This window comes from Balaenoptera physalus (assembly GCF_965194825.1).
Source record: "Balaenoptera physalus genome assembly, chromosome: 10".
Classification (NCBI taxonomy): domain Eukaryota; kingdom Metazoa; phylum Chordata; class Mammalia; order Artiodactyla; family Balaenopteridae; genus Balaenoptera; species Balaenoptera physalus.
The window spans coordinates 105,012,319-105,028,182 of record NC_138889.1 but is presented as its reverse complement, the minus strand read 5'-3'; the positions used below and the strand labels follow the sequence as shown (position 1 = coordinate 105,028,182).

Below are 15,864 nucleotides of genomic sequence, written 5' to 3'. Positions count from 1 at the left end.
ATTGCCGTTCAATACTTTGTGTCTTTAGTTTGATTCCTGTATTTCCTCAGCATTTATTCATTTACAAATAATGAGGGCCTACTATCTCACTTTTTCGTTCTGTTTTTTTTTTCTGTACTTTTTCTTCCTTACTGTCTTAATATTAAAGACGCGCTTTACATGCATTCTTACTTAATCTCTTATCACAATCGTTCTAAGAGATGGTATCACCTTTTCACAGGTGAGAAGTTTGAGGTTCTAAATGGTTTGAAGCTATTCAATACAAGTAAGGAGATGAGTTAGGATTTCTCGACCCAAGTTGCCCAACTCCAAAGCTGATGATCTTCATTCCACCACAGAGAGGCAGCACAGCCTAGCGGTTCCAGAACGCCCACTGCATGGGTTTGAATCCTAGCTCTGCGACCTTCGGTAAATTATCTCATCTTTCTGTGTCTGTTTCCAGTGACTAATAATAGTATCTACATCATATGGATTGTAATGATTAAATATGAATTAACCATATAAAATTCTCTAGTGCATATATTATCAATATCAGCAACTTATTATTATTCTGCCTCCTAAAAAACATTTAAAGTGCTTTAACTTAAGGGACCTAACAGCCTAGGTAGTGGCGGCGAGCTAAGTAATCAACAAGACTACACACCAGGGGGACAAGTGCTAATGGAGTAAATACCGGGGCTGGGAGGTGGAGAGGGGGTGGTCAAGGCAGGCTTCCCTTAGAAAGCAAACCCAGGGACTTCTCTGGTGGTCCAGTGGTTAAAATTCCGCGCTTCCACAGCAGGGGGCGCAGGTTTGATCCCTGGGGACCTAAGATCCCACATGCGGTGCAGCCAAAAAAAAAAAAAAAAGGAAAGAAAAGACAGAAAGCAAACCCAGGGTCCAGTCCAAAAAACGACTGGGAGTTAACCAAGCCCACAGAAGAGGCAGGACATCCCAGACACAGAGGGACGGGTATGTGCAAAGACCGGGAGGAGGGAGAGTTTTGCAATCTGCACGTTACCCTCAAGTGGTGAGAGATGAACTCCGCACCAACTACCAACATTTACACAGTATAGTCTTGCCAGGCACCTAAGGTTGGTGCTATTGTTATCCTCACTTTATAAATGGGGCATTAACAAAAGAAAGGGTAGGAGGAAGCCAGACTACCAACATTTAAGTTTCGTCCTAGGTGACTGAGGTGTCATGGAGAAGTCTTAATCAGGGAGTTGATGACAGGATCAGTTATTGTGTTTTGCAAAGATCCCTTTGGCAGTCGCGCGGAGGATAGCTCAATTGACGGAGAGGATGAGCAGGTCAAAGGGTGCGCACATTTCTATGGCTCCTGATAAACACTGCTAAATAATTTTCCAACCGGTCGCGCTAAGGGGCCATATCGAGAGCTGTCTTGATTCGCCCAAGGGTTTCAGGTCGGCATCGCCCTTCTTCTACACCGCCGCCGGGCGCCCGGGCTTGGGCGGGGGAATGTGGGCTGCCTCCCGGGCCGCTACTCCTACGCCCCGCCTGTCCCCTCAACGCCAGGTCCTGGCAGCCGGGCCAGGCCTGTGTTTTCTGGCTCTCCGCGGCACCCGTCCACGTCCGCCTCCACGTGACCCAAACAGATTCGGGCACTTCCGCTTCCCCTAGGCTTTCTTCTCGTCGGTGTCCAGGGCCGGTCCGAAGCCAGTGAGTGAGCGAGCGTCCGGCTGGGGCCGTTGGGGGCGGGATAGCGCGCCGGCGGGGGACGCCCCGCGCTGACCCTCTCCGGCCTTCTCGCCCCCTCCAGGTCCCCGCGGAAGCGGCGGTGGCGGCGTCATGGCGGAGCTGACGGCTCTGGAGAGTCTCCTCGAGATGGGCTTCCCCAAGGGACGCGCGTAAGGGAGCCCCCTAACACCCGTCCGCGGGGGTCGCCGACCTGTCCAGGCCTTTACCCCAGCCTGGCCTCAGGCTCTACGCCCCAGCCTGACCATCGCCATGGCTCGTGGGCGCTATTCACGGTGTTTCTGCCCCCAGGGAGAAGGCTCTGGCCCTCACAGGGAACCAGGGCATCGAGGCTGCGATGGACTGGTGAGCGCTCAGACCGGTAGCAGGGGACTGGGGACTCCTAGGAGAGGCAGCCTGAACATTAACTTCCCTCCCGACTTTCCCTGCCAGGTTGATGGAGCATGAAGACGACCCAGACGTGGACGAGCCACTCGCGACCCCCCTGGGACATATCCTGGGACGGGAACCCACCCCCACTGAGCAAGGTGGCCCTGAAGGTCCTGACGGAGGGACCCAGTGTGATTATTCAGGAGGGCCTGAGGAGGAGGATGAACGGGTAATAATACTGATTGCTTGTTTGTAGGACCTGGGTCTGCTGTGGGAGAAAGCAAACCCATTTTGACTGAAGAGGAAAGGCAGGAACAGACTAAGAGGTATGAGGAACAAGGTCACGTTTCTGAGGCTCATTCTCCACCTCCCCCCAGACGTGTTTTGGGACTGTGTTCCCGGATTCTGTTTTCTGAATCCCTTGTTAATAAACGCACCTTCCCAATTTATGTCCACTTCTCTTGAACTCTTTTCTCTCTGCAATACAGGATGTTGGAGCTGGTGGCCCAAAAGCAGCGGGAGCGTGAAGAAAGAGAGGAGCGGGAGGCACTGGAACGGGAACGGCAGCGCAGGAGACAAGGGCAAGAGTTGTCAGCTGCCCGACAGCGGCTGCAGGAAGATGAGATGCGCCGGGCTGCTGAGGAGCGGAGGAGGGAAAAGGCTGAAGAGTTAGCGGCCAGGTCTGGGTGCTGGGGGTGTTGGCTAAGAGATGAGAAAGGAATCAAGATCTGCTTTGTCAGTGTCTGACCTACTTTCGTTCTGTCTGCGTTCCAGACAAAGAGTCCGAGAAAAGATCGAAAGGGACAAAGCAGAGAGAGCCAAGAAGGTAGGTGATTGGGTAGATACTGAGGGTGATGAAGTAGGGGGGCTAGTAAATCCCCTTTTCTAGCTTCAGAGGGAAAGGTTGGGTTAGTGCCTGATTGTTTAACTTTGTCCTCCAGTATGGTGGTCATGTGGGTTCTCAGCCATGCCCACCAACAACAGAGCCAGGCCCTGTTCCCTCCTCTCCCAGCAAGGAGCCTCCCACGAAGCGAGAGTATGACCAGTGTCGCATACAGGTACTGATTCTGACTCCTGACTTGCTCCTGGGACCCTTTGTTGGCTTGTAAGGCGCCCAGCCCAGCCCAGAGCTTTTTTCAGTTATGTTCCCTTTGCCAAACCTCTCCCATCTTTGTAAATGACTTTTGAAATCCTATCTTCTCTGCTCTTAGGAAAGATATCAAATTTTACTTGCCCCAGTCTTATATAAATCTATCTCGTTTTCTTATTCAGCAGTTAACTTCTTACTTGTTCATCATATTTTCATTTGGCTTATTATACAGCTGTTTGCATGATGTGGTACCTATCCAGATATTTTGTGTAATCTTGTCTTTGTTTTCCTTAAGTTGTGAGGGAGCTAGGAGTCTCTCTCTTCAGTGTTCAGTAAAGCCAAGCCTAAGTGGTTGTTCATTAAGTGCTTTAAATAGTAATTATGCTGGTTTAGTCTCTCTAAGAGGAAGGAGAAGCCAACTTTGCTCTTTTTCTTCTCTTTACCTGGGCACTTCACTCAGTTTTGACACTCACAATTCTGTATTTCTGTCTTGCCTTCTAGGTCAGGCTGCCAGATGGGAGCTCACTGACCCAGACATTCCGGGCACGGGAACAGCTGGCAGCTGTGAGGCTCTATGTGGAGCTCCACCGTGGGGAGGAGCTAGGAGGGGGCCAGGACCCTGTGCAGTTGCTTAGTGGCTTCCCCCGGCGGGCCTTCTCAGAGGCTGACATGGAGCGGCCTCTGCAGGAGCTGGGTATGACACGTGGGACCCGAAACCAGGAGGGGGATAGGGGACATGCTTGAGAAAGGAAGGGATGCAACGAAGGGACTTTGTGGAGATAGTGTGAGGCCAGGAATTTGGGGCGGGGGGAGGGGTGGGCAAAAAGCAGATCTTTTGGTTCAAACCTGTTTCGTTCCATCTTCAGGACTTGTGCCTTCTGCTGTCCTCATTGTGGCCAAGAAATGTCCCGGCTGAGAGGCCTTTATCCCACCATCCTTCTCTGACCTCTCTTCATCTTTGATAAAGCACTGACATCACCTTCCTAATAAATAGACCCTCTGAGTTCTGTATGTGACTGACTCCTTCGTGAATGGCCGGGAGGGACAAAAGGAAGGCTTTTAGAATAGACCCTATGCTTCCTCTTAAATTTCCACGGGAGACGTGTTTCTAATCTCTGGGTCTGATGAGTTGCTTGGGAGGTTGAAGGGGAGAGGTGCTGGAGTGTGGGGTGTACGTTGGATAGCATCTTTTTTTTTTTTTTAATTAATTAATTTTTTTGGCTGTGTTGGGTCTTCGTTTCTGTGCGAGGACTTCCTCCAGCTGCGGCAAGCGGGGGCCACTCCTCATCGCGGTGCGCGGGCCTCTCACCATCGTGGCCTCTCCCGTTGCGGAGCACAGGCTCCAGACACGCAGGCTCAGTAGTTGTGGCTCACGGGCCCAGTCGCTCCGCGGCATGTGGGATCTTCCCAGACCAGGGCTCGAACCCGTGTCCCCTGCATTAGCAGGCAGACTCTCAATCACTGCGCCACCAGGGAAGCCCTGGATAGCATCTTTTGCTCCTGTGGGTAAGGCAGTACCTAAGCCTGAAATCCTTAGTAGCTATGTGCCTTGACTTCTTTAATTAAGCCTAGTTTCTTCTTTAGTAAAACAGGGATAATAGTGCCTGTTAATTGGGGTTGTGGGGGCTTACGTAATGCTGATGTAAGGTACTTTAGCACCGTGCCTGGCACCTGGTAAGTCCCCAATTAAGTATTAGCTACTAGAAGGGTAGTTTTTAAAATGTGACTATTCACAGTGAGAGGAGCCGTAGGAGCTGCTTCACAACTGCATCTCTTCTGCACTAAAAAGTATTGAGTACTTAATATATACCACACAGTTTTAAGTGCTTTGTATGTATTAACTGAGATATGAAGGCAGTATCATCTAGCTGTAGGTACAATGATCCCATTTTAGAGATTGGGACACCAAAGCACATGACTTGTCCAAACTGACCCAGCTAGCAAGTAGCAGAACCTGGACACATCTCTGGGGAGCCCGACTCTAGGGCTCAGGCTCTGAACTGCCAAGCTCCCCTCGTGCTGCGGCTGCTCCCCTCGTCCTAGTGCTCCCTCAAACAGCTGCTGACCTCCCTCCTCTCATCCCACACATGACAAATGTGCTCAGCTTACGACTTCACCATCTAGTAGCTGAAAACTGCACCAATGCTCTTATCTCGGTTTACACCTCAGTGTTACCAAGCTTTATTTAGTGTGTTCCGGCTTTACTTAATACAAGCAGCCCCCCCCACCCCCGTCCCCCATCAGTTGCAATCTTGTTTGGAAGCACAGGACATAAAATAGACAAAAGGGGAGTGAATTGGTTGACTTCGCTGTAGGGCGGCCGCCCCACTGATAGCTTTACCTCATCCCATCAGTGGCATCGCCAATAGATCCTATGACGGATTCAGAAATTGAAAACCACTACAGTGAAAACCTTGTGGGAGGAAAACCCCAGTGCATTTAGTGAGAGGCTGCCCTGTGCCTGGCACTGCACTTTACATTCCTAAGTTCACCTTTTTACAACTCTCAAGATAATCGTCACCATTTATTTATTTATTTATGTATTTATCTGCACCAGGTCTTAGTGGGATCTTCATTGCAGCATGCGGGATCTCTTAGTTGCGGCATGCGAACTCTTGTTGCAGCACCTGGGATCTAGTTCCCTGACCAGGGATCGAACCAGGGCCCCCTGCATTAGAAGCACGGAGTCTTCGCCACTGGACCACCAGGAAATTCCCAATTATCACCTTTTATGGAACAGGACTAAGGCTCAGAGGTTTTTTAACATGCAGGAGTTGAAACAAGATCTGACTCAAAGCACACTCCTTTTACCGCTCCTGCCACGGTGGCCTCCGAAGGTTAAATTAAGGTCACAGAAGGCATTATGGCACATGTTAATTGCTAGAAGCCCCTCTCCAACCTCATTCGAAGGACAGGCACCCAGAGTGTCCTCTATGGGTATTTACTGCACAAGAGTTTCCAGGATAGTTAACGATTTCAAGAACTTCAGTCGGTTATCCCCGAAAGTACACTCACGCAAACCACGTGACCTGACGTGTGTTTTGAAAACGTGGTCGCTCGGCCTATAGGGCTTCAGCGTCACATGAGGGGCGGGGCAGGCAGGAGCTGCACTCAAGCCGGCCCGCAGCACTGACTCCCATAACACTCTAAGCTCTTATGGGCGTCCAGCTGCAGCGCTCACTCTCTGGATGGAGGAACATGATTTATTGGTTCCTTCAGTTAGCCACATCCGATGACCTGGCACAAGACGTGGACGTTAAAACGCAGTCAATGCAGGGTTTGGGGGGGAACGTGCTCACCCAGCGGCAGCTCCCCAGGTCCCGAAGAGGTCTGCGCGTGTCTGGACTCCCCGCCGGCCCACAGAGGAGTAAGGCCGGCTCGGGTTCCTGCGCTGCAGCGGAGGTCCCGGCGCGCACGGGGGCAGGTTTGACCTCAGGCTGACTTCCCGCCGCCGCCACTCATCCAGTTCTTTCTCCAGGCGACGTTCTCTTGCGTGGCCGCTGCCTCCTGCAGAGAGGCCAGAAGTAGCTCTTTGGTCCTGGCCGCCTCGTCCCTGCTCTGCGGGTCCTGCTCCGGCATCTCCTGCGGGCAGGAAGGGAGGTTGGTAGTCCGGGCTACCAGCCTGCGGTTCTCCGCCCGCTCGCCCCACCTCGGCCTCCCAACTGCTCACACCTTCAGCATCGCCTGCTTCTGCTGTTCTCCCGGGGCCACGAGGACAAAGAGCGCGGTGCCCACGCCAGCCCCCGCGCCCAGCACTGCGCCCGCGATCAGCGCTTTGCGCAGGGTCTCCATGGCCGACCGCGCGACCAGCGAGGCGCTTTCCGGAGTCTCTGGTAGCCTAGCAAGGCCGCCGCGACGTCTCGATCTGCGCAGGCTAGAGCGCCTCACACAGGAAACCATAGAGACGGGGTCGGGCTAGAGAGGCCCTGGCCAGAGAAACGTGTCGAAGCTAGAGCTCCTGGGTGTTAAGACTAGGTTTAGCTGAGGAGGTTGACCACGTCAAGAGGTGTTGGCACCTAGAGCCGAGCGTGGGGCCCCTTGTCATGAAATCCCGAGGAGGATTGCTAAGGGGAGAGTAAGTATCTCCATTGTTGCTGTGAGTTTTACAATTGCCCAGCTCCGCAATGTCCTGATCAATAGAGGGTCAGGGCTGTGCTCTGTAGTTTCCTACAATTACTTGTGCTTTTCCAGTACAGTACATGAGGACATCCAGATACTTATAAACATCAATCTATTGACTGCCTTCAATCCCTTCAACTCCTGAACAAAAACTCAAAGCCAAGTGTACCGGGTGGGGAGAAGGGTATATTTATGTTTTCCTTTTATTTTACTCGTTGAAAGTAAACGTTACCTTTCTCTTCATGGTATATAACCTTGGTTTTTTGTTTTGTTTTTAAACCATGAAAACCATGGATTTTGTGTAACATACCGAATTCTAGTTTGGAGAAGAAAACACCTCTTAGTTGTGTGACCCTAGGCAAATCGTTTAAGTTCTTTGTTTCTCGGTTTCTGCATCGGAAAATGAGGCTAATAACAGTATCTATCTCATAGTTTTAGGATAATTAAATAAGTTTATATGAAAAGCATTTAAAACAGTTTCTGGCAAATAGCATACACCATAAAAATATTCATTAAATAAGATACAAAGAAACATGTCAATGTGGGAGACCCAGTAAGAACCAGGAAATTCCAAGTTCGTTATCAAAGCTCTTCACTCACAGGGCTTTAATCCAGATGCCCTCGTTAACTCCTACTTCTGCCTTTCCCAGTGTCACCAGGGAGAGAGTAGAAATAAAGCTCCTATCCCACCTCTTGGGATTGTCCCCTGCCCTGGAATGCCCATAATCTCCTTGCATGTCAGCCTCTTCTCCTCAGAAGTGATTAAGGGGCCAGGCTCCAAAGCAGATTAAAGGAACAGTCTGTGGGGTGCTCTGGGCAGGGGTACTCTACTGAGTTCAACCACCCTGCACTCCAAGAATCAGCACCCATGGCCCTTGTGCCAGGGAGCAGCGAGGATGGGCCTTGGCCTAGAGATAGCCCAGGCTCCTCCCAGCAACCAGAAAGTCCTAGACTGACCAACCCTCTCTGGGAGGACAGAGGAGAAATTGGCCAGGTTGAAGGTCGCCAGGATGTTCAGGTTAGTACTTCCCCACCTTGTGTCTTGCTGTTGGCTTATGTTCCAATTTGGCCCAAGCCCCCTGCTGTGCCCATCCAGGTTGTCTGTCAAAAGACCCGCCTCCCCTCCATCGTGGTGGAAGCCTCTGAGGCTGAGGCGAGTGAAGAGAGTGGGGAGCTCCGGTGGCCACACGAGGAGCTGCAGCTGCTCACTGATGATGAGGAAGAGGAGGTTGAGGTCTTCTTCCAGGACCAAAGTGAAGAACCAGGTGAGGGAGGTGGCTGGTTCAAGTGAGGCTGTTGTGAATGGGATGGTCTAAGCAGGACAGCTTAGTTGTGTCTCTTGCATTAAGCAGCACACAGTAGGTGCTCAGTAAACACAGTGAAGAAAAATGTAGAGGTGGGAGATAAAAGTCAAGGTGGTTGGCAAAGTTGATGAACTTTAAAAGGCAGTTGTGATGTCAGATAGGTGACACCTTTTAATATGTATTTTTAATACTTTAAGATATTTTTGTCATGGGGGAAAAGAATAAGATCACCCCAAATCCGACTACCCAGAGATTAACATTTTGTATGCCTTCTCTTCCAGATTTTTCTTCATGTCTATATACTGTTATAGAAGCTACTTTTACTATGTGCCAGGCACTGTGCTGAACACTTTTACATATATTTTTCAGGACCCAGTGAGGAAGGATACTTTCTCCCTCATGAGGAAACTGAAGCTGTTAAGTTAGGCTCTTCATTATAATTGCTGTATTATTTTTATAAGCAAAAGAAATTACATGAATGTTTTATCTTTAAAAAAAAAATCCAGTAGTATATCAGGTATATTTTTCACTGTTAATGGGCTCTTTAACTCCCTCCTCCCCAACCCCCCAGGCTGGACTTGGAGCTCACTGGACCCCAAATCTCCCTTAAGAACCTTTAACCCAGAACTCAGCTGGGGGCAGGAACAGGTAGATCAAGATGCCTCCTGGATTCCAGAGGAGACAGATTGTCAGGAAGCCCCCAATCCCTGTCCTCTCTGGGACCCAGCATCAGGTTTCCGTGTCTGCAGAAGCTGCTTTGTGGAATATTCCCATTTCCTGCCTCCCAGGAGCTTTGAGGGTAAGTATCACTCTCCCTCAAACATTTTACCTAGGTTTATGAAGCCCTTCTACCTGTCCTTTCACAATCTTCCCCTTTTACAAGCTGAGAAAAATGAAGGCTTACAGGTTAGGCCCCTGGGTCACACAAGTCATATCCAAGGAATTTGGATTAAGAATTCCTATCTGTGCTTTTAGGAGTTCAGTTAACTGGGGATGGGGAATGAGCCACTTGTACCTTCTTTATTCAGCACTCATCTTGTGCCTGGCACTGCTAAATGTTTCACCTGTTGTTGTATGGAATCCACATAACTCCAGGTATTATTCCAACCTTGCAGGTGAGTAAACTGGGGCACAGAAATATTCAATACTGTGTGCACACAGCTAATAAACGTGGAAGCCAGGATCCAAATCCTCATTTTCCAGTCATCTTGCCAAGACAAAAGCTTTCTCCAACTCCTCACCCAACAGAAACACTAGGGTCAGGTTTTAGAAGTCTTTAATTGGAGCCTTGAACCAAGTAAGCAAAGTAGGTGATGCCCCCGAAAGGGCCCAGCTCCTGCACAGACACAGTCCAGCCTTGGGACCCTTGCTCCAGGCAGGGCAGCCGTACATCAGGGTCCTCATCTGAGAACTGAATCAGGGTCCCCCCAGGACTTAGGACCCTCAGGCACTCTGACAGCAGCTGGTAAGCCCCAGGCAGACCACCCCGGGCAAGAGCATCCCAGGTGCCCTTGTCTAGCACTAGATGGAAAGAGCCTGAGGAAGCCACTGGCTGCAGGTTCTGGGCATTAGCTTGCATGAAGTGGAGGCGTGAGGCAGGGTGCCCCGGGCACAGGGGTGTTTGGCCTTGGCCACCTTCCAGGAGGCTGTTCATGTGGGCCACAGCCACAGGAGAGAAGTCCACCCCCAACACGTCCACTGGGTGCGGGCATTTGGTGTAGAGGCCTGTACACAAGCTGGAGGTCCCACAGCCCACGTCCAACACCCGCGGCGGACAGGCAGCTGGTGCCTCCTGCAGCAGCGGCAGTAGGAGCCCCTGGGCTTCCTCGTATCCAAAGAACCAGTCGAAGGTGCCGGCGCTGCCCTGACGGGGCTGGGCGGGGAGCTTATCCCAGAGGCGGCGGTCCGCCAGGCAGCCACCAGCCAGGGAGCCTGTGGACGAGTGGAGGACTTGCGTCACCCAGCGCCCAGTTCTAGCAAAACGCGACAAAACCCGCACCAATGTGGCCTGAGGCTTTAAGCGGCACAATTTCTGGGACTAATTTCCTGTGTAACGAAGAACCCAACTTGCCCTCCCTCTGTCCACCTTCCCTACCCGCCACGGCGCGACGCGCCCCCGCCGCCAGGCTCGCCAGGTGGAGGGTTCGGCGCAGGGCTGCCATCCGGAGGTGCCGGCAAGGTCGGCCAGAGAAACTTCTGCGAAAATGTCGCCCGCGCTCCGGCAGGGGCCTGAGGTCCAAGGGAAGATTTGCAAAATCCGCTGTGCGGAATCACGCGTACAGCCTCCCTAACTCTGCAGCCTCGGAAAAAAAGAACGCGGACACAAACTTACTACGGTACGAAGGGCCTTTATTGTTTGCAACGGGAAGTGGAAGAGGAGGGGAGGCGACAGCTCCGGCTCCTGGGGCGGCTCCACAGACCTGAAATCAAAGGAGAGGGTGTGAGCACCCCGGGGAGGAGTCTGCTGAACCTCGGCTCGGCCCTGCTCCTTGGAGCCCTGTGTCCCGGCGCTTGAGGATAGAACCCGCGGACGAAAGCCGCCGGTACCGAAGACATGACGCCGAGGGGGCCGGAGCCCTTTCCCTCTACCTCCGTACATTACGCGGACCGGGACCGCACGCCCGACCCCCGCCAAGAAAAGGAGGGTCAACAGACCCCACCCAGAACCCCCGCACGGCCAGCCGGTGAAAATACTAGAGCCGACACTCACTCGGTCGCCGTCCTCGAAAAGGCAAAAGAGCCGGCCGGGCTCCTTTATATAGCTCTAGGGCCCGCCCCCCAACCCCTCCCCTCCCCGAGCTGCGATTGGCTAACGGAGGGCTGAGGGGTGGGGCGCACACGGACCCTGCGCAGAGCTGAAACGTTGGACGCTGAGCTGGTTTCGCAACGCAGCAATGGGTGCTCCGGGGGGAAAGATCAACCGGCCGCGAACGGTGACTGTGTGGGAGCCCGACCCTGTTTCCCAAGCGTCCCGGAGCCCTTTCCCCTCGCCCGAGATGGACTCGATGGGCCAGTGTCGCCGGGTGCGGGGTCCCGGGTCGCGGTGCACGGCACCGCTCTGATTAAGCATCTTCCTCCCCCTTAGGAGCTGAAGAAGAAGCTGTTCAAGCGACGGCGGGTGTTGAACCGGGAGCGGCGACTGAAGCACCAGGTGGTCGGGGCTGTGATAGACGTAGGACTGATCACGAGGCACCACCTCAAGAAGCGGGCGTGAGTGCCAGACCCTCTCCCTCTTGGTCCTCCCCACCAAGCCTCCTTCCCTCCTCTTTGTCGAGCTCCGGAGCAGCTAACACCTTTTTGCTTTCCTTGCTGACTCACGTTTATGCAAGGAACGTTTGTGCCTAAACTCTGCTAGTCTCTCACTCACAACCTTTCTTCGGTTCTTGGACTCTGCTGAGAATCTAAGGAGAGCTGTGGACTCCCCCACCTCCCCCAAGTAACATACATTCACACAGATTTTTTTATAAGTAAATTTAAAAGCACACACATAAGTGTGCGGTGAACCATTCGATGAATTTTCACAAGGGCACATGTGAGATTTTTGCATATAAGTTTCAAAGCCTCCTGAGTCTTGGGGCAGAGTTCCCACCCCATTCTTTCGTTGACTTATTATAAATATTTAGTTTATAAAGCGGCATAATAAATATATTTGGTCCTTGTCTCTGCTTTCTGGAAGAGCTAAATTTCCTGAGTGATAAGAGTGCCTTTTATTTCCTACGGATCCCATTTTGAGCACACCTAAATTTATGCAAATGGTGACTTAGCGTGGGGCTGGTCATCAGAAAGATGAAGTGATTAGAGGATTGGAAATTTAATTCCCTCTGCACTGCCTGTAGGAAGAGGGTGGGTGGGTGCTGTAGATTAAGCTCTACACAACCTCTTGAACTAGCTCCTGATTGGTCAACTGGTGGAGGTACTGGGAGGTTGGCTCACCTGGAGAGAGCATGGAACCTCTGGCCCCTTCCATACCTTACCCTATGCCTCTCTTCCATCTGACTGTTCCTGAGTTGCATCGTTTTATAATAAATCAGTAAATGCAAGTACATGTTTCCCTGAGTTCTGTGAGCTGTTCTAGCAAATTATCAAGTCTGAGAAGGGGATCATGAGAACCCCAATTTATGGCTGGTCAATCAGAAGTACAGGTAACAACCTGGATTTGTGATTGGCATTTGAAGTGGGGGAAGCCTTAACCTGTGGTATCTGTTGCTATGTCCTGGTAGATAGTGTCCAAATGGAGTTACGTTTGTAGGACACCCAGTCAATGTCCATTGAGAATTTGGAGAATTACTTGATGTGGGAAACCTCCCCCACCCACCACATCTGCTGTTAGAAGTATCAAGAATAAGGGACTTCCCTGGCGGTCCAGTGGTTAAGACCAATTGTGCTTCCAATACAGGGGGCATGGGTTCGATCCCTGGTCAAGGGAACTAAGATCCTGCATGTCGAATGGCCAAAAAATATATATCTATATCTATATCTATAGATATATAGATATATATACATATATATATTTATAAAATAAGAGAAGGAAACGTTTCTATTATGTACTAAATTTTAGCAATTATTGTTACTTTATGTATGTGTTAAGACTAGTTTTAGGTAAAGTAACAGTTCTTTGACTTGGATCCAAAGACCTTTTCAGTAACCAGAACCACTGTGTGGTCTGTATTGGTTCAGGTTAACCTGGATATTTTTGCTCTTACCAATCCTTCAGGTCCAGTGCACGTGCCAACATTACTCTGTCTGGGAAGAAGCGCAGAAAACTCCTCCAGCAGATCCGGCTTGCCCAGAAAGAGAAAGCAGCCATGGAGGGTGAGGCTAGGGCACAGAAGTTGGGGTGAGGGGGCCGCCTGGATTCACTTGGGTTCTTTAATGCTTCCTTTTTCCCTTTGCTCAGTGGAAGCCCCCCTCAAGTCAGCCAGGACTAGTGAACCACAGCCCAAATCAAAAAAGAAGACAAAAGCCCCCCAGGATGTAGACATGGAGGACCTTGAAGATAAGAGCTAAATCTCACACCCCTTCCACCAGAAGATTCTCAGCTGGAGCCAGGAGGACTCGATGGTTATTTCAGAGGACTTTGGAGAAAGCGTTGCTCCTTTTCACTGTCCCCAGATTCCTCTTCCCTAATGGCCTAGTGACCTGCCCTGGAGGGATGTATTGAGAGGAAGAGGGTAGAAAAGAAAGATTGGAGGGGGGGGGGGGTCCTAAGCAGTCAACTCCATTTGTGATAAAGCCCTAGCATTCTCACTGAGATGCGTGTGATTAAATGTAGGAATGGGGATAGGCCATGAAAAGGGGCTGTGAGTGTGGAAACAAGACAGCTGGGAAACAGGACCCACAGTTCTTACTTGACCAAAGGCAACAAGAAGCCACCCTCCATGATGGCCCTGTCTCCCCGATGAGTGACACTCCAGCTTTCCATTTCTGACAAAAATAAGGTGTTCTGTAGAGATGGCAGACGACGTAAGGGTCTTGATACTGGCCCTGCCTGCTCCCCTGTGTGAGCAGGGTGGGCAAGTGACCGTGGTTGTCTCTGCTTCCTTTGCTGGATTATATTTTTAATAAAGTGAAGGTTATTTTTCCCTTTTAACGTTCAGAAATTCTGTTTGTTGGAAGCCAGGGCTGGGGTGGTTAATTAAAGTGAGAAGCTGTGTGTGCAGAGATGTGGTCAACTGGAGAAAAGCATATTCCCTCCTTGCTCTATTAATCAGTGCAGGCTTCCTGGAAGAGGGAGGGTTTGGGTACAGTGTTGTGCTCCCCCCCTCCTCAAGTTTATATTTTGGACGTTTTCAAACCTTCAGTAAAGTTAAGAGATTAGCACACTGAGCCCTTAAATATGCACTCTACTTGGATTGACGAGTTTTTAACATTTGGCTGTACTTGATCTCCTTACCCGCTTGCATATATATGTGTGTGTTCAAGTATGTATAATTGTTGTCTTTGCTGACTCATTTGAAAGTCAATTGCAGATGAGATTTTATCCCTAAGGACATGCTTCTATATAGCCAAAACACCTAAGACATTTAACATTGGTGGAATAGCTAAAATTCAGGTTTTCATATTCACATTTCCTCAGCTGTTCCAGTAATATTTTTTATAGCTGTTTATTGTTTCCTCAATCCAGAAGCCGTTAAGGATCACGCGTAGCATTTAATTGTCATGTCCCTTTAGTCTCCTTCAATCCAGAACAGTACCCCACCTTGTCTTAGGTGACTTGGTGTCTTCGAAGAGTCCAGCCTAAATTAATTAATTAAAGAATATCTCACAGCCTGGGTTTGTCTGAGTGTTTCCATGTTTCCTCATCAATAGATGTAGGTTAAGCATTTCTGGGAAAAATTCTACATAGAGAATATTGTGTACTTCCCATTGCATTTCATCAGGAAGTAAGTGTTGACTGAAAAAAAAAAAATACACAACCTAAAGGTTGAGAATTATGTTTGATTCAGCAGACTTGCTGAAAACTTAAACCTGGAAAACAGCCTCTCGGATAGCTCTGAGGTAAGGGAGGAGCCAGGATAGAGGAGTTTTTGCAACAAAAACCAGGTAGTCGGTGGGGCTTCCCTGGTGGCACAGTGGTTAAGAATCCGCCTGCCAAGGCAGGGGACACGGGTTCAAGCCCTGGTCCGGGAAGATCCCACATGCCGCGGAGCAACTAAGCCCGTGTGCCACAACTACTGAGCCTGCGTGCCACAACTACTGAAGCCCGCGTGCCTAGAGCCCGTGCTCCACAACGAGAGAAGCCACCGCAATGAGAAGCCTGCGCACTGCAATTAAGAGGGGCCCCCACTCGCCGCAACTAGAGAAAGCCCACGTGCAGCCACAAAGACCCAACACAGCCAAAAATAAATAAATAAACTTTAAAAAAAAACAACAAAAAACCAGGTAGTCGGAACATCAAAGATTATTGTTAATTAAAGAAAATCATACTTCTCAAGTTAATTAATTTAATTTAACTTCTCAAGTTAATTAATTTAGCCTTTCTATGTATGGGAAGACGCGAGAGTCTCGGCTCTTTGAAATCATTCCTTTGATACGCTCCTTAACTACCTATGGCCAGTATCCTGTTCTTTTTCTTCCTGAATCTCCTCAGGGTGCACCGCTGGGGATGGCTGCAGTGGTTGACGGTTTGATGGAGGGCAGCCTGTTTGGAGACCGTCGGAGACAGCCGTAGTGGCTGACTGCTTGATGGCCACAACATTGTTTGTTTTCTGATATAGCAGGCAGGCAAATTTTTTGTCCACACATATAATATCAGTTTGTCTCATTATTGGTGATTCCTAGTGT

At 50.3% G+C, this 15,864-nt stretch overlaps 5 protein-coding genes across 12 annotated transcripts; 3 read left to right on the top strand and 2 right to left on the bottom strand.

Moving 5' to 3' along the window:
- Positions 1–1,523: 1,523 nt before the first annotated feature.
- UBXN1 (UBX domain protein 1) lies at positions 1,524–4,168 on the top strand. Of its 4 annotated transcripts, none has more exons than XM_082477942.1 (10): positions 1,524–1,662; positions 1,763–1,850; positions 1,990–2,043; positions 2,131–2,225; positions 2,324–2,393; positions 2,556–2,747; positions 2,842–2,893; positions 3,009–3,125; positions 3,659–3,851; positions 4,024–4,168. In XM_082477942.1, the coding sequence occupies exons 2-10, from the start codon at positions 1,792–1,794 to the stop codon at positions 4,071–4,073; spliced, it is 882 nt and encodes a 293-aa protein (XP_082334068.1). In that variant the 5' UTR covers positions 1,524–1,662; positions 1,763–1,791; the 3' UTR covers positions 4,074–4,168. The 4 variants fall into 4 exon arrangements, with proteins under 4 accessions (XP_082334068.1, XP_082334069.1, XP_082334067.1 ...); XM_082477943.1 differs by having other exon boundaries at positions 2,131–2,237; positions 3,659–3,721; XM_082477941.1 differs by having other exon boundaries at positions 2,131–2,237.
- Positions 4,169–6,346: 2,178 nt separating this feature from the next.
- Positions 6,347–7,193, bottom strand: UQCC3 (ubiquinol-cytochrome c reductase complex assembly factor 3). Its single transcript, XM_082477967.1, has 2 exons — positions 6,830–7,193; positions 6,347–6,739 (listed from the first exon to the last, which is right to left on the bottom strand). Exons 1-2 carry the CDS (start codon positions 7,055–7,057, stop codon positions 6,590–6,592), a joined length of 378 nt encoding a protein of 125 aa, XP_082334093.1. The 5' UTR covers positions 7,058–7,193; the 3' UTR covers positions 6,347–6,589.
- A 173-nt stretch (positions 7,194–7,366) lies between these two features.
- LBHD1 (LBH domain containing 1) lies at positions 7,367–9,697 on the top strand. Of its 2 annotated transcripts, XM_082477946.1 has the most exons (3): positions 7,367–8,294; positions 8,373–8,541; positions 9,152–9,697. In XM_082477946.1, the coding sequence occupies exons 1-3, from the start codon at positions 8,145–8,147 to the stop codon at positions 9,553–9,555; spliced, it is 723 nt and encodes a 240-aa protein (XP_082334072.1). In that variant the 5' UTR covers positions 7,367–8,144; the 3' UTR covers positions 9,556–9,697. The 2 variants fall into 2 exon arrangements, with proteins under 2 accessions (XP_082334072.1, XP_082334071.1); XM_082477945.1 differs by having other exon boundaries at positions 7,367–8,541.
- Positions 9,698–9,839: 142 nt separating this feature from the next.
- Positions 9,840–11,443, bottom strand: CSKMT (citrate synthase lysine methyltransferase). Of its 4 annotated transcripts, XM_082477950.1 has the most exons (4): positions 11,291–11,309; positions 10,913–11,000; positions 10,676–10,809; positions 9,840–10,512 (listed from the first exon to the last, which is right to left on the bottom strand). In XM_082477950.1, the coding sequence occupies exons 3-4, from the start codon at positions 10,740–10,742 to the stop codon at positions 9,857–9,859; spliced, it is 723 nt and encodes a 240-aa protein (XP_082334076.1). In that variant the 5' UTR covers positions 10,743–10,809; positions 10,913–11,000; positions 11,291–11,309; the 3' UTR covers positions 9,840–9,856. The 4 variants fall into 4 exon arrangements, with proteins under 4 accessions (XP_082334076.1, XP_082334074.1, XP_082334073.1 ...); XM_082477948.1 differs by lacking the exon at positions 11,291–11,309 and adding an exon at positions 11,425–11,443 and having other exon boundaries at positions 10,676–11,000; XM_082477947.1 differs by having other exon boundaries at positions 10,676–11,000; positions 11,291–11,318.
- On the top strand, positions 11,412–14,170 carry LOC309668319 (uncharacterized protein C11orf98). Its single transcript, XM_082477968.1, has 4 exons — positions 11,412–11,513; positions 11,666–11,790; positions 13,295–13,392; positions 13,478–14,170. The coding sequence occupies exons 1-4, from the start codon at positions 11,475–11,477 to the stop codon at positions 13,585–13,587; spliced, it is 372 nt and encodes a 123-aa protein (XP_082334094.1). The 5' UTR covers positions 11,412–11,474; the 3' UTR covers positions 13,588–14,170.
- Positions 14,171–15,864: the final 1,694 nt, after the last annotated feature.

Excerpts from the sequence above, each read along its gene's own strand:
- UQCC3 (XM_082477967.1), bottom strand. The coding sequence starts at position 7,057 with ATGGTTTCCTGTGTGAGGCGCTCTAGCCTGCGCAGATCGAGACGTCGC. Across the intron at positions 6,740-6,829 it reads AGAAGCAGGCGATGCTGAAG|GAGATGCCGGAGCAGGACCC; the intron begins GTGTGAGCAGTT and ends TCCTGCCCGCAG.
- LOC309668319 (XM_082477968.1), top strand. The coding sequence starts at position 11,475 with ATGGGTGCTCCGGGGGGAAAGATCAACCGGCCGCGAACG. Across the intron at positions 11,514-11,665 it reads AGATCAACCGGCCGCGAACG|GAGCTGAAGAAGAAGCTGTT; the intron begins GTGACTGTGTGG and ends CCTCCCCCTTAG. Across the intron at positions 13,393-13,477 it reads AGAGAAAGCAGCCATGGAGG|TGGAAGCCCCCCTCAAGTCA; the intron begins GTGAGGCTAGGG and ends CCCTTTGCTCAG.
- UBXN1 (XM_082477941.1), top strand. The coding sequence starts at position 1,792 with ATGGCGGAGCTGACGGCTCTGGAGAGTCTCCTCGAGATGGGCTTCCCC. Across the intron at positions 2,748-2,841 it reads GCTGAAGAGTTAGCGGCCAG|ACAAAGAGTCCGAGAAAAGA; the intron begins GTCTGGGTGCTG and ends TCTGCGTTCCAG. Across the intron at positions 2,894-3,008 it reads AAGCAGAGAGAGCCAAGAAG|TATGGTGGTCATGTGGGTTC; the intron begins GTAGGTGATTGG and ends TTTGTCCTCCAG.
- CSKMT (XM_082477948.1), bottom strand. The coding sequence starts at position 10,742 with ATGGCAGCCCTGCGCCGAACCCTCCACCTGGCGAGCCTGGCGGCGGGG. Across the intron at positions 10,513-10,675 it reads GGCGCGTCGCGCCGTGGCGG|GCTCCCTGGCTGGTGGCTGC; the intron begins GTAGGGAAGGTG and ends ACTCGTCCACAG.
- LBHD1 (XM_082477945.1), top strand. The coding sequence starts at position 8,145 with ATGGCCCTTGTGCCAGGGAGCAGCGAGGATGGGCCTTGGCCTAGAGAT. Across the intron at positions 8,542-9,151 it reads GGACCAAAGTGAAGAACCAG|GCTGGACTTGGAGCTCACTG; the intron begins GTGAGGGAGGTG and ends CCAACCCCCCAG.